This window comes from Brachycentrus maculatus, unplaced genomic scaffold (assembly GCF_059751285.1).
Source record: "Brachycentrus maculatus isolate JH-2025_06_01 unplaced genomic scaffold, ASM5975128v1 h1tg000103l, whole genome shotgun sequence".
Lineage (NCBI taxonomy): Eukaryota > Metazoa > Arthropoda > Insecta > Trichoptera > Brachycentridae > Brachycentrus > Brachycentrus maculatus.
Window position 1 is genome coordinate 180,613 of NW_028280857.1, and position 20,707 is coordinate 201,319.

Consider the following 20,707-nt stretch of genomic DNA (forward strand, 5'->3'; position numbering starts at 1 on the left):
ACAGTAGATTTGAAGAAATAGTGGTATTTACTAAGTAAAACATTAATAAAAAATGGATAGATTTTACCAAAGTGACTGCCGAATCAATTAATGAAATTATTTTATCTTTAAAAAAGTAAATGTAATTGATTTCAGCCAAAATGATGAATTTAATTTATTTTAGTGTTCAATTTTTTTTGTTATTAAGAAAAAAGTAAATTTTCTCATAACACATACAAACATATATTTTTTTTATCTTTTTTCAACTAAGCATGCCTATTTTTTTTATTAGAGACATATTGCAGAGATGCTGTGACATTGAACCATGGATCCCAGAACCAGAAGTCCTGGTCACCACTTTAGAACCATAACTCGTCTTTTACTATATCTGTTTCGAGATTTAGTAATAATAACCGTTATTTCCTGTAAAATTCACACTGGTAATAGATCTTTAATAAATGTTTAACAAATTTTATTTTTAAATGAGATTATAATTATATAAATTAGCCATACTAACGACAAAATGAAAAAAAAAACATATTTTATTTTTTTACATCTCATCAAAGATGAAGAAGAAAATGGTACCTACATATCGCAGGCTCGATTTAAAAATGAATTAACAAAATTTTGAGTGTGTCCAAATACTTGTTCACAAAATCTGGATTATCTCCAATTACAGGAGTTATTTTCATATTTTTTGACATCTCATCAAATATGAACAATTAGGAAGTCTGGGCATTTACGGGGCTGATGACCGTCACAGGCTGGTTTAAGTGATCACTTTACACACGTGTAACATTCATCAATTCCACCCATTATTGACAACTGCATCCACACTAATCAAATTCTTAGAAGTTCTTTATATATGATCCAATTTCGAAACATTGTTCTTGGATCACTAGAACTTAGCTAGGGACATCTATCAGTGACACGAAAAGAAGCTTTTCATCAAGCAGAAACTCTTTTATTCTATAATTGAAGATAATCCCGATCCGTGAACAAGTATTTGGATACATTCAACATGTTGTAAATAAAATATCGCCGAACAAACGTATCACCATTTTAGTACAATTAAGTATGCAAATATTTACAGTAGCAGAATTGAAAAGTAATAAATACATGTCAAAGATTAACAATGAAAAAAAAAAAATTTCTATCATATTTTTAAAATCTTGTACTAGGTACATAATTAATATTCCTAAAACATTGATAAAATTTTTGTTTATTTGTATCAATAGTTAAATTATATGTAACTAAAAATAATGGTTAACAGAAAATAACTATTTTGAAAATCAGATGTTATAATATAATATTATATGTGTTTAAAAAAAATATTTTAAAAAATCTAGAAAAATCGGTTTAAAATATTTTATTTACTAATATTGAGCGTTCATATTTTTTAATAGATTTTATCGATTTAAATTCAGTTATATTGATTATGACACAGATAAACACATTTAAATTTACAGACATTATCGTAATAAAAAACACTTGCAGAAATAAAAAAATAATAATTAAAAAAAACATTAAGAAAAACATAATAATAAAATAAATTGGCACCATATTTTGTTTGTTTTTAATACTTAAATGTGATTATTTTTTATCATATTACGATGTTAGTGAGAATAATAATATATAATACATGTTTACAATTTAACAATATTAAAGTACTCAAAAATTATGTATTTTTATTAAACTAATCCTAAAATACTTGGGTTAGATTTCATCTTCCTGATAACAGAGCTTTCCACACTGTGTAAAGGGTGTCATTTATTCCAGCGAGCAGTAAACTGCAGATGACTACTCCAATTCGAGAGATGTTCGCTGAATTTCCTGAAGGAAAAAAAAAACGTGAATTAGTAATTTAATTTCAGTAATTGGACTTCAGGTGGATTACAAGTTAAATTAGATTTTTTTTATTTGCATTTTTAAATTGTTTGTCGATCTATATTGAATGTTAGTTAAAGTAAATTTCACTTTACAGTGAATTCCCCCTAAAATTGTTGCTTTGTATTTTTAAAAATAATTTTACCTTTATCAGTTGATTTTGCTTACATTGTCCTTAAAAAAAGACAAACAAAATAATACATCAGAAGCAAAAATGATGAATTTTTTTTAACGACATGTTTCTTCAAAGTATTTATTTATTATGTATGTGTGTATAATACTTTCAACATCGATTTTTGCGATTCTTTAGTATTTTCCTTTAAAACAAGTACATAATAATCATGTTTTTACAGAAAATTTGACTATATTTTTTTCATTCATTCAAACCCTTATCCGCACCCCAATGGTGCATAGGGCACTGCATCATACAAACGCAGTGTTATCTTGATCGTTAACACATGAAGGAAAGGTGATCAACCCTCCACTTCAGGTACCAGTCCAGGGTTATATGGAATAAAAAATAGAGTGAAAAAATCACTTATATTTATTTGACCCCCCTGGGAATCGAACCTGGGACTTCCAGAAGGGTAGCCGAGCGTGCTGACCATTACACTACGGAAGCGGACGTTGGCTATAAACATACATATAATCCATATTTCACAGTTACATTAAAGGCAACAATATTTTTTTTAGACTAAATTTTAATCTTTTTGTTTTGGGTATTAGAATAGTTACATTAAGTCATTCACATAAATAAGTTACGTATACACAAAATAAGTACTTCAACTATTCCCATTACAGATATCCACATTTGTAAATTTGTGAAAATACCTGGAAGAAGAACGGTTGGGAGGAAAAGGGGAAAAGGGAAAAGAGGAAAAGGGGAAAAGGGGAAAAGGGGAAAAGGGGAAATGGGAAAGATCAAAGCTCAAGTCAATGACAAATTATATGAAACTAGGGACACACCACGATATAAATGTTGAGTTACAATGTAGGCAATTTCAGCGCTGACAATAACGAGTAGAACATATCAAAATCCCCATGTGATTTAATTACTGTTTATCGAATAATTTATTTTACATTTTCCTTAATTTCAGTTAAATTATTTTTATTTTTCGTTTTTTTTTCTTTCTCTTTATATTTATTAACGTTATTACGATGTATTTTGTTCATAAGAGTGAAAATAACTCTCAAATGAGTCAAAACTAAAAAAAAAGCTTACCTGCAGAGCTTTGTCCCATCACTAACGCGATATGAGGAGTCTCTTCTCTAACGTTTATAACGTCACTGCTTGCCTTGTACACGTCATATATCGTTGCCTCACATCTCAACCGCAACATATGTCCAAACTCTGCCGGCATTTTGACTCTCGTTATCTTCACAGGAACTGCATTTGCCCTCAAAGGATATTCTCGATATCCTTGTTCAATTTGCTTAGAAACATCCTTAACTTCATCCCTAAATCCTGTTCCATCCTGCTTCCAGTCGCTGTATTTGAAAGGATCTTTTTCTATAGGTTTCTTGCTCTGCTGGTTACTTTGAAATGTAGAGAAGGCTGTGTATACAGAGATCTCTGGGTTTGGGCTCGGTATTTTTAGTTGAGATGAACTGATCTCTCGCTGGCTTCCTCCGACTTGGTACTTTGGATGCTGAACTTCCTCTTGCGTTGTGATCTCTATGCCACTGAACGATGAACTAGGCTCCCATAGGTCTGGATTGGGAGGAAAAATTGTTGTTTGTGTTTGATGCACCTATGAAAATATATTATTTTATTAATTTCTTTATTTTTCATCAAACACAATATAAAAATTACAATTAAAAAAAATGTGCGCTCATTAGGTTTTCTCATACCGAAGGCACATTTTACAATACAAATTTACAAAATTATGTGAAAAGTAAATTGTTTTTCAAAAGCAATCAAATAAAACAAGGCCGAATGATACAATCTATTTTTGATCTACCCACATCCATTATCAATTTATGAAAAGCTCTTTTGTATAAAGTTTCGTTATTAAATGACTTTTTAGATAATGAAAGCAGGTTGTAAAATTTTATTTTATAATAATCAAAGCTTCTTTGAGCAAAATAGGTCAATATTAGATTGTTTGATGTGTTTTCATGTTTTGTACCTTGTGGTTCTATGAACGTTTCCATAAAGTGTGTTAATTGTGAATTTTGCTTTTTGTGATAAATGTGAGTAATTCTCAAATGCATTTCTAAGTACTTCTTTCGAAACAATTGTTTGACAGTCATTAGTTATAATTCGTTGAATGTTACTTCTGCGAAGTCGACTTAACGTTAATAATAATTATTTTAGTACGGTGCATCATTAGTACTACAATCAGAGAAATATCTCATGTATGGTTTTGATAAATATGATGTAACTTTGTGTAGTAAATATAACTACTCCTCGTCATTGAACGTTGAAATAATAGTCTCAAATGCGTGTCTCATTATTAAAAGTTTAAAAAATGAGAACTCATGTTTTCAAACTGCGATACCTTATACTCTGTTCTTGAATTAATCTACCTCGTTAAAATAACAAAATAATCGGTTCTGAGAAATTAATTGATTTGGCAGTAGCTAAGTGGTTATATTTAATCCATTAATACTTCGTAATTATCAATTTTTCCTAAAATATACTTTGACACGTGTTTCGATACATTTAGCACCATTTTAAAACACATCGCTCACTCCTTTCAACAACGTCATATATAAAAAAAAAAATGATTTTTTAGGAGATCGGTTTTAAAGATAAAAATATAATAAAATATATCAAAATAATTATCAGGCCACTTATTGAACTTTTTAGTGTACAACAGATCTTTTTAGGTAAAACCTGACAATTTTTTCTCCATTTGAAAAATATTTAGTATATGTAAAAAAAAATCAATACCTTTTCTTCAAAATGCAAAAATAACACTTTCTGCCCTGTAGCGGGTAAACATTAAGTTAAAAAATATGCCGCTTTGCTGGGATATAGTACTTTTATGGACATTCCTAAGCCATGCACAATTGAAAATGGACGATTTTTGGTATATGACGTTGTTGAAAGGAGTGAGCGACATGTAGTAATGTTCTCAAAGCAAGTGTCATAGTACATTTTTTGAGTTTCAAATAAACCAGAAATTTCCAAAGCATATATAATTTATTCGATAAAAACACTAATAAAGTATTATAAAATATGATTATATTCAGGCTTCGCAAAACCCTGTGTTTAATCATAGTTATACATTTAAAAATATGTAAGATTACGAAATACTTAAAAAAACATAGTTTATTAAGGGTTCGTAAAATCCTTTTAAAAATCAAAGTTAAACCTTTAAAAAAATTAAGCCTTCTACTTTAAATAAATTATATACGTAAATTGTAAATTGTCAAGCGCCTTTTAGGTGATTTATCACAAATAGCGCTTTTTTATACACGTAAATTGTATCCATTTATTTAAATCGCAATTTTTAACACATTTTAACATATATATTTTGCAGAGACCCACCAAGCCAAGCCACTTTGTGTGTCTTGACGGTGGAGTTCTTTTTTAATACATTTTTTATTATTTTTAACCATTTTACCCTACACACAAAAAGAGAGAAAAATTAAGAATATATACATTTTATAATTTTCATAAAATTAACTGTTGACCATTTACCCATTCCTTTATTTTGCCTTTGCTCCATATTTTATTTTGACCTCCAACATCCGTCGGCAACAAATTAAAAATGGCACGATATATTGCAGTGTTTGACTCCCATATTTATTGTTAATTCTTGGGACTATCAAACCTTCGTTGTGTGTAAATCGAGTATCAAGGTTGTGAACTAAAGGATTTAGATATTTTTGTCCAGTTTGTGTTCAACGATGATATTCATCCACAATATTCCACGTACCGGCAGTATTTGTCTTACAAATAAATACTTACAATATCATCGTTGATGTACCACGTAAGGTTCGTAGCAGGGTAGCTCATGGGAGAAGAGCAATTAGCCCTTATACTTTCGCCGGGAGAGAACCTTAGTCGGTCGACAGTCAGTTCTGGATGCGACTCCGGTACGTCTAAACAAAAAATATAATTTGAACATTTCGACAAAACAGATGAAGAAGAATATGGAAATCTGGGTATTTACAGGGCTTGTGACCTGTTGTAGGCTGATTAGGTGATGTCTGAACAAAAAATATAATTTTGACATCTCAACACAGATGAAGAAGAACATGGCAATCGTGGTATTTACAGGGCTTGTGACCTGTTATAGGCTGATTAGGTGATGTCTTATAAAAAATATAACTTTGACATTTCAACACAGATGAAGAAGAATATGGAAATCTGGTTATTTACAGGGCTTGTGACCTGTTATAGGCTGGTAAGGTGATCACTTTACACAAGTGCAACATTCATCATTCTACCCGTGATTGACAACCACACAACTCAAATTTATAGATCTCCTAGATGTATAAATCATTTTCTTGACATGGTACATCTTTTCGATGTAAAATACTTGTTAACAAGATTATTGAAGTATTTGGACACACTCAAAATGTTGTGAAGAAAATATAACATTATATTGACTCCAATAATACAGTATGTACTAGCGTTTATGTAATATGATCCAATTTCGAAATATTGTTCTTGAATCACTAGAACTTCACTAGAAACATCTTTTGGTGAGATGAAAATAAGCTTTTTATTGATCAGAAACTCTTTAATTATATAATTTTTAATATGGTTTTGTACTGAAGTTTCTTGGTGGAACTACATTTTGTAAAATAAGATTAAAACTATATAATTGTATTGTAATTTTGTATTTCAGAGAACTCATGATACAAATATGCAGTACAAGAAATTGTTAACAATCTGTTCAAAATTCACCCATGTATCATTTAAATTTACATTCAAAATTTATTTTCCCTTACGTTATCATATAAAAACCCTTAATTTTTTTATGTAATTATTATTAAAATTTATAAAATAAAACAGCTTTGTTTTAACCACTTTTTATTGGTTCAATTATTCCAACCAGTTTCGACAAGAACCTTGTCATCATCAGGGTTTATGTGCTAATCCTAAAACATTAAAATACTCATAGTTAGGTTATAGATAACTACACTTATTCGGTTGGAAAAAGTGTGCCAACAAAAAGTGGTTAAAACAAAGTTGTTTTATTTTATAAAGTTAATTAAATGTGCCACAAAGTATCTGCGAAAAACATTCAAGAAAATATTGAAGTTCGCTCATTGAATTCACATAACTGAAATGATTTTTTTTCTGATGAAAAAAAACATATTTGTTGTATATATAACAAACAATTTTGTCTAGTCTCCTACCAGTCTGATGACATCGGTAACGATGAAACCTGGTCATCGGTCAAATAAAATAAATGTGGAAAAAACTAAAAAGTTTATATTTTATTATATTTACATAATAAAATTTGTTTGAAAGAAGAATACATTTTTTTTATTTTATACCAATTTTGAACGCTGAAAAAATATATTTAAAAATAAAATTACGAGATTACAAATGCTTAATAAAATAAAAGATATTTAAATGAGATTGAATAATATACAAAAAAAAAATTATTCGTAATATTCTGTTAGTTTACAAGTTAATTTGAGTAAGGTCGGGCGAAATCGATTAAAGGACCCTCAATCACTGTCATTGTTAAACCTTTACCTAACCGACTTCAACTATTGACTATTGTTAACATGACTTATTTCAGCTTGGGAAAACGAAGAATTTTTATTGAAATTCTTGAGTTATAAATTTCAAGAAAAATAAATTGCATAATGAGGCCACTTTTTTATTAATGTAAACAAGCCTAGTTTCTAGAACTAAACATATTCTCATCAATAGGTGAAAATACAAACATTTTGCAGTTCAAAACTTCCTTCATAGAATATACCCATACTATACAGTGTCCGCCTCCGTAGTGTAATGGTCAGCACGCTCGGCTATCGTTCTGGAGGTCCCGGGTTCGATTTCCAAGGGGGGGGTATAATAAATATAAGTGATTTTTTTACTGTAATATTTATTCAATATTATCATGGACTGGTACCTGAAGCGGAGGGCTGATCACCTTTCCTTTATGTGTAAACGATCAAGATAACACTGCGTTTATATGACACAGTGCCCTATGCACCATTGGGGTGCGGATAAGGGTTTTATTATTATTATTATACAGTTAACTTTTTATATTAACTTTCTAAAACATGTTCTATTTGGTATCCCTATAATATTAATAAAAATTCAAAAAACATTAGTTAAACAAGATAATCCAGACAACCACACTTCTCAATTTTTTGAACTCGTAATAATAAAATATATTATTAATCTCATGACACCGTATATGTGAGTTCTTAAGAGCCATCCATGTATGGTTGGATTGGCAAAGCTTTGATTAAGCAGAGATCCTTTTATTTGGATGTATGCAAGATTTTTACTAGATTATTTTATATACTGGGAAACACCTGAAGGCCTGATTTACAATTTTTATGGAACTCGTAATTTTACCAATTATTTTATTCACAGCATTTTGATTGTATCCAAATATGTGTGGACAATCAGGTTTATAAACAAGTTTTGGAAACACTCAAACTATTAGAAATACCATATTACTACTAAGACAAGGGGGTTATTTCTTTAAAAAATATATTTGTCGTCGTTGTTGAGTTATTAATGATAATTGCATTCGTTAATTCGACAGTCACTTTGTGGTAATATATAACTTTTTAATATATTTCTTTCTTGATAAATACCACTTTTTCTTGTTTTAAAATCTATTGTGACAGATGTTTCGATGCATTCCGTATCATATTTAAACAACGTACACACCTAAAATGATTTTGTTTGTTTATAAAAACGATAGAATTATGTTTTATTAAACATATTTTACTATTCCATATACAGTATTTGAAAATGACGCAGAATGTATTTAAACATGTGTCGCAATAGATTTTAAGTAATAGTGGTATTTTCTTAGTAAAAATTAAATAAGTAATCAATGGAATTCTTGATATCATCTAACTAAAATGGTTTCGTTTGTTCATCAATTTGATAGAATTAAGTTTTTTTTTTAAATTTTTTACTATACCATATACGGTATTTGTAGAATGCATTTAAACAAGTGTTGCAATACATTTTAAGTAATAGTGGTATTTCCTGAGTAAAAAATAAATTTTAATTCAATAAAAATCTTGATAATATTACCTGTCTAAAATGACTTCGTTTATTCATAAAAACGATAGAATTGTTTTATTATGCATATTTTACTTTTTAAAATAGATTCTTTAAAAATGACGCAGAATATATTTAAACACATGTCACGATAGATTTTTAAGAAAAAGTGGTATTTATTAAGGAAAATTAATACTTAAAATCAATGAAAATCTTGATAATATTACCTGTCTAAAATGATATCGTTTATTCATAAAAACGATAGAATTGATTTATTATGAATATTTAACTATTTCATATGTATTCTTTAAAAATGATGCAGAATGTATTTAAACACGTGTCACGATAGATTTTTAAGAAAAAGTGGTATTTACCAAGAAAAATTAATGCTAAAAATCAATGAAAATCTTGATAATATTACCTGTATAAAATCATTTCTTTTACTCCGAAAAATGATAGAATTATGTTTTTTTACTTAGCTTTTTGCTTAACTGAAAGCACGGTATTTTATTTGAAACCTTTTCAGAAATAATAACAAAATCAATTGTTTATTGGGTATAAATGTCAAAATCAAGACCGACTCCTGGTCGGGCTTCGATCAAAGGACTCTATCGGAAGGACTGGCTTCTTTGTATTGTCTCGGCATTCCTATTGTTGTGTACGTCAGCCGACATTATACGGAGGCGTCCGAAAATAAATCAGGCGTATAAAAATGCGACAAAAGATCGCAATTGTTAAGGAAAGAGACCTTTAAAATGAAGTACCTAAGAACAAAAGAAGCAAACGAAATGTTGTAATTTATATATTTTGAGCAACAATTTTATGAATATTATCAAATGAATAAAACACAAACATTGTTTTCACCACTTAAATTTTTGAAAAAAAATATTTTAAATTTTTATGCAGCTTATAATTTGACCGGTTATTTTATTAACAACATTTTATGTTTGTCAAAATACTTAGGCACAAATTAGATTTGTGAGCAAGTATTTAATGAACATTATCAACACTTTTATGAACATTATCAAATAAATAAAATACAAACGTACTATCAACACTTATATTTTTTATAGTATTATTTTAAACTTTTTTTGACAAGTATTTTGTCTTTTTCAGGGATGGATACGTGCCTGAATCTACAACTTAAAAATTTAAAAAATAAAAATAAAACCCTTGATAATGAAGTATCGAAAGTCCGAAGAAAATATTGTAATTTATATATGTAATTTGTGTATTTTGAGCAACAATTTTATGAATATTATCAAATAAATAGATTACTTGCTTAATAAACCACGTTAATTTTTACTAGTATATATTATTTAAACCGGTTTTCACATTCACCTTGACTTCTTAAGGGATGAATACGTGCCTGAATCTACAACCTGTATGATGCTATTGAAATGACGAAAAAGGCCTTGAAAACGAAATAACTCGAACAAAACGAAGAAAACAAACAATATTATATACATAATTTGAATTGAATATATTTTGAGAATCAATTGAATGCATATTATCAAATAAATAAAACACAATTTTTTTACAGCTATTATTTAATGCACTTTTATTCCAACTGATTTTGATAAGTACCTTGACATCCTTAGGGATGGATACGTATATTTATGTTAAATATGTAAAGGAAACAAACATTTTTTTGAAAAATGATTCCACGTGATCTCAATAGCCGGGTGGCTAGTGGGATACTAACTAAATATATTTAATTAAAGCACCTACAATGGTCATTGTCGAATGTTATTAAACATGTGACAAAGCTTTTCTACTCTGTTTCAAAGCTCTAAAATACAAGCTTTCTCTTATCCTCAAGTCATGTCACTTTCTAACCAAATGAGTGAGGAAGAGAACTAAATATTCAACTAGTTTAAGTTCTTAAATAATAAATTAAGGTTTGTCGAATGATAATAAAGCTCGAAATATCTGTAGGAAGGAAATGGTGTTGCTTTTATTATAAATTGCGTATGTGTGAATCAACGTTCACGTCGGGAAATGTGTCAACAAGTATATCATTTAAATCAAACCCGAATAATTTATATGAACAACGAGTGAAATGATCATTATTTATTTAGTAAACCAACATTTAAATCATTAAATAATAAATAGGAATAAAATATGAAAATTACTTTTTACTTACAACATTTTGAGTATGTCCAAATACTTGTTCACAAATCTGGATTTTCTCCAATTAAAGGAGTTGTTTTTCATATAATTTTTTTGACATCTCATCAAAGATGAAGATAAGCCTATGACGGTCTTCAGCCCCGTAAATGTCCAGACTTCCATATTCTTCATCATCTTTGATGAGATATCAAAAAATAATACTTTTTACTTGACAAATACAACTTTTTTCTAAAATGTTATGTTAAAAATTCGACTTTTTAAGGGTATTTAAAAAAATATAATACAATTTTACATTCTGTACTGACATTTTATATCATAAAACTAAAATGCGTATCTTTTCCACAGTAAGCTTGATAGTTATTTTATAACAAATATAAATAAAAAACGAAAAATAAACCGAGGTAATAGAAAATTACACTTAACGTTTGAAATAGTTTTTTTTATTGTAAATGTTATTATTTTCAAAATACGAATACACAGTTATTACAAACAATCGTTCTTGTTAAAATAAACATTTTTTGAAACAAAAAAATACAAGCCCTGAAATTAAATGTCATGATAAACTGGATTTTAAGAAGGTTGTAATTGACTTAGATTTTTGACGCGTTTTTGTAAAACTCCATATTTTTAATTTGGAAAATGTGTGAGTCGTAATTTTTTTTTAAATTTAATAAATTGCAATATACGAGCATAATAAGTACATTTAACTTTAATGAATACTTAAGCGTATATGAATTTGTCAAAACAAATTATTTCCTGGTTAGCGTTACGAGATACAGTCTCCGACCAAAGAATCACGATTACACTATTTGAGCACTCTTCTCAAATTACAGAATTTGTTTGAATACTTTGATTGATACCTTTTTTGCATCTCAGTTCTCGGGACTATACACAGCTTATTTGAGTCAGATTTTTATTTAACATGTAGAATAATTGATGAGGATATTTGGAGATTTTTAATTAACGTACATTCTATTAAAAAAGTAATTTAATTTAATTTAATTAAAAAGAAATCTAAAAGTATGTTTTTTTATTATTATTAACAAAAGTATTTCAATTTCATACTATTTTTTTGTGCCTAAGTGGCTCATTATTAAAAATAGGTATCAAATGGCTGTAGAGTGGTTTCGAACCTAGAAACTCTGGCTCAAGAGTCCGCGGCCCATGAGACCACAACCTGACACTGGTTGTATTAATAAATAGTTAAAAATACAAAACAAAAATATTCAAAACCTCAAATCAATCATTTAACTTCTTGAGGAGATTTACGATATTCGTCAAACGAAAATTTGCATCTTTATTTACATAAATTTGGTCAAGGACTGTGCGTGGGTGAAATAGTACGAAGGTGAAGCAAATAAATCAAAATAATGACAGGAATGGAGGAAAACAACACAAAACTTCAACAATAAAAGTGAAATTGAGAACAACAGCATGAATTTAGAGCTTTAATTTGTTTTATGAGTGTAAATGTCCGTCAAAAGTTTAGACAGTTTGGATACGGAAAGGTGGTTGGGAAGGAAGAAATATTACACCCGGGGAACAAATATATATCTTGTTATTGAAGAAAGGAGTTTGTACAGAGAATGAGTGTTATATGAGTTAAAGGACACTTTACTTATCATTCATCGTTCACTTTGTATAATGCCACTTAAAAACATAATATCATTCCAAAATCAGGTCAAATGTAGACATCATTTATACATCTAAACGGTTTCGGAAGAATCATTACATAATCAGATCAAATGTAGACTACATGTGAGTCTTCATTTGACCTGATGATGGAATGATTATTCCAAAACCGGTAGTCATAAAGAAGTGTTTTTAAGTGGTATTACACAAAGTGAATGATGAGTGATAAGGTGAGTGTTATATTACCGTACCACAATGTTATCAATGCATTTAAAATACAAGATATGAGTTGAATAATTTAAATTGAAATATGAACAAATGTTGCACTGAAATCAGTTAAAGCAAATTATCAGCGAAAGATACACTAGTAGTGTATAATGGAGTCCTGGTTCCAATCCTTATTCCAAGTATGGAAGCAAAGCATGTTTTCCAGCGTTTCTCATGTATATGATTATAACCTATTATTAGGGCCTCACATAGGTACTAATGGGAGAGTTTCTGCTCAATGAAAAGCTTCTTTCATATCACCAATAGATGTCTCTAGTAAAATTTTAGTGATTCAAGCACAATCATTTAAAAATGGATTATATATACATATATATATATATATATATATATATATATATATATATATATATATATATATATATATATATATATATATATATATATATATATATATATATATATATATATATATATATATATATATATATATATATATATATATATATATATATATATATATATATATATATATATATATATATATATATATATATATATATATATATATATATATATATATATATATATATATATATATATATATATATATATATATATATATATATATATATATATATATATATATATATATATATATATATATATATATATATATATATATATATATATATATATATATATATATATATATATATATATATATATATATATATATATATATATATATAAGTTGAAGTTGGAAGTTGCTGGAATTAGAGTAGTGTGGTTGTCATGGGTAGAATTGGTAAATGTTACACGTGTGTAAAGTGATCACTAAAACCAGCGTTTGACGGTCGTAAGCCCCGTAAATGCCAAGACTTTCATATTCTTCTTCAATTTCGTTAAGATGTGAAAAATAATATGAAAAATAATTGGAGATAATCCAGATTTGTAAACAAGTATTTGCACACACTTAAAATATTTTTAATTGATTTTATAGTTAAAAATATACTTACCAACAATCTCCAGTCTGTCAACTTGAATCTCAGTATGGAACAAAGGAGCGTCTTCTGATACTTCGCAGTGGTATAGTCCTGCCAGCTGTCGATGGACCCCTGTCAAGGTCACTCGTTGATCGTTGGAAGCCGAAAGCTGGAAAAAAACCTCAGGTTAAAAGTGTAATATTGTTGAATGTCAAAATATTTTTATTTTTATGTGATGAATAATTATTAATTATTAAAAAAATAAACAGTTGTATAATACCGCTTATTTAGTTTTATTTCATTGCACATGACTAGTTAAAAAAACTACAGATGTTTTCAACAACAGGTGATTGCAAAAACTAACGAGCAGAAAAATTGTTCGGGTATATAATGAGGCGTGTGAGGTAGTAATTAGAGGGGGGATTAAGGGGTTGAACTTCGTTTAATGGTAACATGGACAATAATAGTGATGTATTTAACAACAGTTTATCATTAAATAATTTTTGAATTTTTATGTGTTTCTAAAGTTTAAAAATTCTTTACAAAATTTATAAAGAAAACAATTCTTTTAAAACATTAAAAAATAATATGTTGTTCCAAAAATACATCACTATTATTGTCTATGTTCCCATTAAACAAAGTCCAACTTCTTAACCTCCTTCCCTTCTAGTTATTAGCCTACCCACCTCTAGGTTCACCTGAATACTGTTTTACTCGTTAGTTTTTGTAATCACCTGTTGATAAAAACATCTGTAGTTTTTGAAACTAGTCGTGTGTAATGAAATACAGCTCAATACGTGGTATTTACAAGTATTTTACTTTAAAAATAATCAACACTTCATTCCACAAAGTGGGTAAATGCCATATCAATAAATAATATATTTTTTATCAATCAAAGAATTGGAACGTTTCAGGAAAAATGATCTCAGAAGAAAACTAATATAATATATTTATACATGGCCAGACTATTTCTAAGTTGACAATAAAAACGTCATAAAACTAGGATATATAAAATTACTGACCATCAATATTTTACAGCAATACTGAACGCTAATACGAGTGATGCATCCATCTCATTTATTTCAATTGTACAAAACACAAGAGACAGAAATAAGAATATGTGTTTGACTATGTACTCACATCCTTAAAAAGCGTTATTGTGTTGTAAAAAAAGTGGATGACTTGTACACCATGGTACGAAAAAAAATGACCGCTAAAATTTTTGTTAGTTGTTTTACCCTTGATTTATTTACTTACATCGATTTTACAGATATAAAATTATAAACTCATATCGAAATATGCATATAAAATTTGTGAGCGACCCATCATGGTATTGCAGTAACAAAAAACGCTGAAGAGTCTAAGAAGCATACAAGAGTCTATGAGATAGAATAAGGAATACCAGGATAAGAGAAATATGTGAGATCGAAGATTTTGTAAGGTAAGGTAGGCAAAAATAAGACAATGGTGTGACCATTGTTAGGAGAATGGCACCATCCAGACTCTTCCACATTGCATTGTACGGCTGGATGACTCCTGGGCAAACCACCAAAGAGATGGACTGACAGCTGGGAATCGACATATCTTAAAAACAAACCATAAGGGCGTAACCAAGGTGTAACCAAGAAAAAGACGAAGAATAAATATCGATTTACTAATAGAGTACAACCAAATTGATAAATCGATTTATTAACATATGCCAGAAGAGTAAAAATATGAAAATGTTGCTATGAGGTAGATAGTTTTGTTTCCTCATAGGATTAGTGGGGAGAAAAGGAAGAGTTCATGTATGCCGATGGGCATCTTTTTTTCTTAGTTTATAAACTGTTAATAAACACATGATCTATCATTTTTATATTTTATTTACATATGTTATTTCTTATTTACTTGTATTAAAAAAAAAATTGTCTGACCTAACAGTAACAGTTAGCTGGGAAATTGAATAAAAAAAATAACAGTATTTCATTAGACTAAAATTTTGTGCTGACATTTCTTGGTGGAACTGTATTATATTCTTGCATCTTTATACACATACCCCCAATTATTCCATCTCTTGACCTGACCACTTTCAAGTATTTAAAATACTTGATAAAGCCAAGTTATATTTAGTATTCCTTTGCTTCTAATACTAATATTCCATATTCAATTCATAAATTTATTTCACTCTTTTCTTCTCACTCATTAGTTCCACACTTCCAAATCATCTCATTATACCTTCATCAATTTAATCGATAATGCTTATCCCAGTGTTACATTCTTTCCTTTTATCACCATTTGAATATCTAGCATAAATCGTTTTGCTGCACGTTTATCTAAATGATCGCATTTCGACGTCATTTAGTCTGGTTTCATGTCTAGTTCTCGAGTTAGAACCAGGAACCAGTTATTCACTGGCAATTCAGTTTTCACTGATAGATTTTTGATTGATATAATTATTTTATTTGCATTTTTATTTGTATTTGTAGTTATTATTATTATTTTTGTTCATACAAAGGGTTCAAAACTTTGCCAATACACTATACATGACTCAATTAGTTAATAAGACAAAGAGAAATAAATGTTTTATTATCCAACTATTTTGCCTAGCTAAGGCATTTGGCGAAATGTTTTATAGGGAAAAAAAGAATTTATCTGACTTTAAGACCGCCAGTAAAATGTCGTCGCATGTTATAGACAGCTAGAGCTTAATGTGAATAAAACATATTTTTATGGCCTCTTTGTTTTGACGAAAGCCAAATTAATTAAATTGAGTCGAGCATTTCGTATAAACATAAAATAACAAATAAACAGCATTTTCCGCGTTTATTTTATTTGACCAGTGACCGAGTTTTGATATTACCGAAATGATCAGAATAGTGATTCATCGTTAATGATATTACGCTAACTTTTTTCAAAGTTTATTTATTGGAAAACCAACACAATATTCACAAAAAATAACAAGAAATAGTTTAAAAAAATATATAATTACAGATTTTTACTATAAAGTAATCGAAAAAAATTGTCATGTACATAAGTATAAGTATATAATATTATTTTTTATTTATTGTTTCGGCATTAACTTTGTGGTAAGACATGTAACAATGATTAAAGAAAACACTTGTTTTTTACCACTTGAGTTTTATTATAATTATTTATAGAACAATTTTATATTTTATATTTAAGTTATTATACAGACCTGAATGATGGAAGTTTAACTTCTGAAACATGTAGTCTATAATAAAACTCAAGTGGTAAAAAACAAGTGTTTTCTTTATTCATTATATAATATTATGACTTATATTTCATTATCAAATAATAAAAATTGTCAAATAGTTATCAAAAAAAAATTCTCTTAAACGTTTTAAAAGAAACATTATTGATGTCTATTTCATTAAGAATCACATTGTACCTACATATCGCAGGCTTGATTTAAAAATGAATCTACCACATTTTGAGTGTCTCCAAATACTTGTTCGCGAAATCTGGATTATCTCCAATTACAGGAGTTATTTTCATTTTTTTTAACATCACATCAAAGATGAAAAATACGGAAATCTGGGCATTTACGGGGCTGACGGCCGTCATAGGCTGGTTTAAGTGATCACTTTACCAATTCTACCCATTATTGACAACCACACAAAATTTAAACATTATTTCGTTTCAATGATTAATGAAAACACTTGTTTTTTTACTACTTGAGTTTTATTATAGACTACATGTTACGGAAGTTAAACTTCCATCATTTAGGTCTGTATAATAACTATATATGTTATTATAAGTGGTAAAAAACAAGTGTTCTCTTTAATCATTGTAACATGTCTTACCACAAAGTTAATGCCGAAACAATAAATAAAATATTATTTCGTTTGTTGAATTTACCAAATTATTACCACTCTACCTCAATTCAATACCTGTATCTAATAATGAGCAGCTTAGGCTCACAGAAATAGTATGAAATTGAAATATTTTTGTATGTAATAAAAACACTAATATTTCTGTTCACAAAGAAAATATATATGGTTATATTCAAATTTATAAGGAAGCATTCTTGAATTGAAATCTAGAATATAGGTGAATATAGGCTCAGATATTTATATACCATAATGCCAACGTAATATACGGCACGTGTAACAGATTAAAAAAATAGTTGTTATATTTTAAGTACTGGAAAGAGCACACGTTTTTTTATCAAGCAAAAAAAAAATGTAATTTAAAAAAAATATTTTTTAACCTGGTAAAAACCACTTTTTCTTATAGAAATAGTGGTAATTACCTTGTAAATTTTTGATCAGAAATGGATAGATATTACTACAAAATGACTACGAAATAAGTATAATCTTTATAACAATTAATAAAAGAGGAGTCATGTTTTTAATTACTGGTACCATTTCACGGCAATGGTTTCAACAAATACCTTGTCTTCTTCAGTGATGATATCAATTAAACTTGAGACGAAGAGGTATTAAAACGAGTTGGAACAATAGTATAAAATCAAAGTGGTTGAAAATGAAGATTTTATTAAAAAAAAATTAAATTTATTAATAAGCCTGAAAGTATCAGAAAAAATATTTTTGTAACATTTTTCAATGCCACAATACTAAAAATGAAGGCCTCTTTATAAACCTTTTTGAATTCAATGGTGCATAGGAGACTGTATCTTATAGAAGCAGTGTTATTTTGGTCGTTAAACACATGAAGGAAAGATGACTATCCCTGCATTTCAGGCAGTAATTTCAGATATTTTATCTTTTACAGTTATTTTGACCAAAAGAACTACATATACTGTTGATGTAACAGTACGATCATCCTGAAAACTCGTTTTCAAAGACACAACTTGTAAGATTAGAACTTATTTCTTTAAAGTAGAAAAAGCTTGAAATGTTCTAGGCCTTGCTTTTGGCAGATACTTAAAAATGAGCTGAAACCTGAAATGAAAGATTAACACTCGGCCGTGTATATCTCCAGGCGGAGGAAAGAAATATTAAAAGTGCGACTGTTTCAGTGGGAAAGTTAGTTCGGCCCACACTATTACAAGTCTTGGGGTAGCAATAAAGCTGTATACAGGGGTGGGCATTAGTACCGTGCGGAGGTGCAATAAAAACGTTTAAAGAATAAATCACCCGAAACGGCTAAACCTTTTGGCAAACCGTGGAGTTAGACTTACTGCCGACTTAGGGACTGTATAGCGCGGATTGCAGGATTGCGAAACAATTTATGTGCGGGACGCAAGTAGCATGAGGTCCGTTCATATATAACATAATACACATTAATTCAAATCTTTTTATTAAGGGTTGACAATGTTTAAAAAATCGTAAAAAACCTTTTTAGCTAAATTTTAATGTCTTTACATTAATGAAGAGGAATATCGTCTACAAGTTTGCCTATTTACAGGGTCTACATAGGCTGGTTAAAGTGATCACTTTATATAATTGTAATTTTTATCAGAATGACGGGATGATGGAAATCTATAATTGACAACCATACTGCTCAATTTTTAGAACGCTTACATATATTTTAAACCTCTTGACGTTTTATGTGTGCCATCTGGAGCTATCAATGGCCTGTTTGAGAGAGCTTTTATATCATAAAATTCACACGTCATTTTATGTGTGAGTTCTTGGCAGCATCTATTGTATTATGCCAAGCTTTCTTCTGCTCCTATTTCCATCTACATTCGCCGATTTTAATTTTTATAAAATATATTACAGTTAGCGAAGTATATACGTACAAGTCGTATCTCTATAATCAATCTATCGTTGTTAAGTTTTTTTTAAACTCATTAAAAAATTTTTGGACCAAAAAAGCTCTTGTGCCAACCCTAATAATTTATTTATTTCTATAATATATCTCTACATTTCCCATATCCGCACTTAATGGTGCATAGGATTGTATTGGAGAACCTTTACTGTAAATCATTTTATGATGTCGATGTCGAGGTGATCAGTCTTATATTATGTTCTTTTTCAGGGTTCTTCAAGCAACTTTATTTTTTTAACTATCCAAACATCAAATGTTTGAGTTAAAATTGAATTTTAAAATTATTTAGAGCAAAAACAAACTTGTATAACTCATATATTATTAGATTAAAACCAATATTTTTAGATTTTCAACTTTATTTTTATTTGACCAGCGACCGGGTTTCGTCATTACCGACATCATCAGACTGGTGATGTCGGTAACGACGAAACCCGGTCGCTGGTCAAATAAAAATAAAGTGGAAAAGCTAAAAATATTGGTTTTAATCCAATAATATATAAAAAATGTAATTCCATCACGAAGTGTCAGTGGATAATATAAATTGTATAACTCATTAGTTTTATGTATTTTTATATATTCATATCTCAATAAAACGAAATAAGTATTTCAGCTACAGCTTTATCCTTTTGCCAGATTATGGAATACATTATTTAAGACGTTTTGTGGAACAAACTTAAAAAATGAAAAATTTGACAGGTTTTGCCATTACTTTACCGAATTATGATCAGAAACTTAAAGTGTTCAAATTGTGAATCTCAGTTTTGCAAACATATTTTTGACATGTGCAGGTACCTATTATTTTGGATAAGGATGAATTTAAGAAAGTCAGTAGCTTGGAAAAGGGGTTGGATGTTTAAATTTGATGGCGGAGCTCCTTGGTCATCACATACTAAGGCTTTGACCATAAATACCTTGGAAAAACCCTCATAGTAAGTTAACCATGCATAAAGGTAGCGAATATCTT

At 28.7% G+C, this 20,707-nt stretch overlaps 1 protein-coding gene across 1 annotated transcript in view; it reads right to left on the bottom strand.

The window, feature by feature from the left end:
- Positions 1-1,370: 1,370 nt before the first annotated feature.
- Positions 1,371-20,707, bottom strand: part of LOC148310249 (uncharacterized) — a 78,371-nt gene continuing 59,034 nt past the window's right edge. Inside the window, exons 3-6 of the mRNA XM_088258765.1 lie at positions 14,041-14,176; positions 5,786-5,919; positions 3,089-3,617; positions 1,371-1,812 (exon numbers count right to left, since the gene is read on the bottom strand). Coding sequence (XP_088114891.1) covers positions 1,703-1,812; positions 3,089-3,617; positions 5,786-5,919; positions 14,041-14,176 — 909 coding nt within the window. The 3' untranslated portion in view covers positions 1,371-1,702. The remainder of the gene's footprint in view (positions 1,813-3,088; positions 3,618-5,785; positions 5,920-14,040; positions 14,177-20,707) is intronic.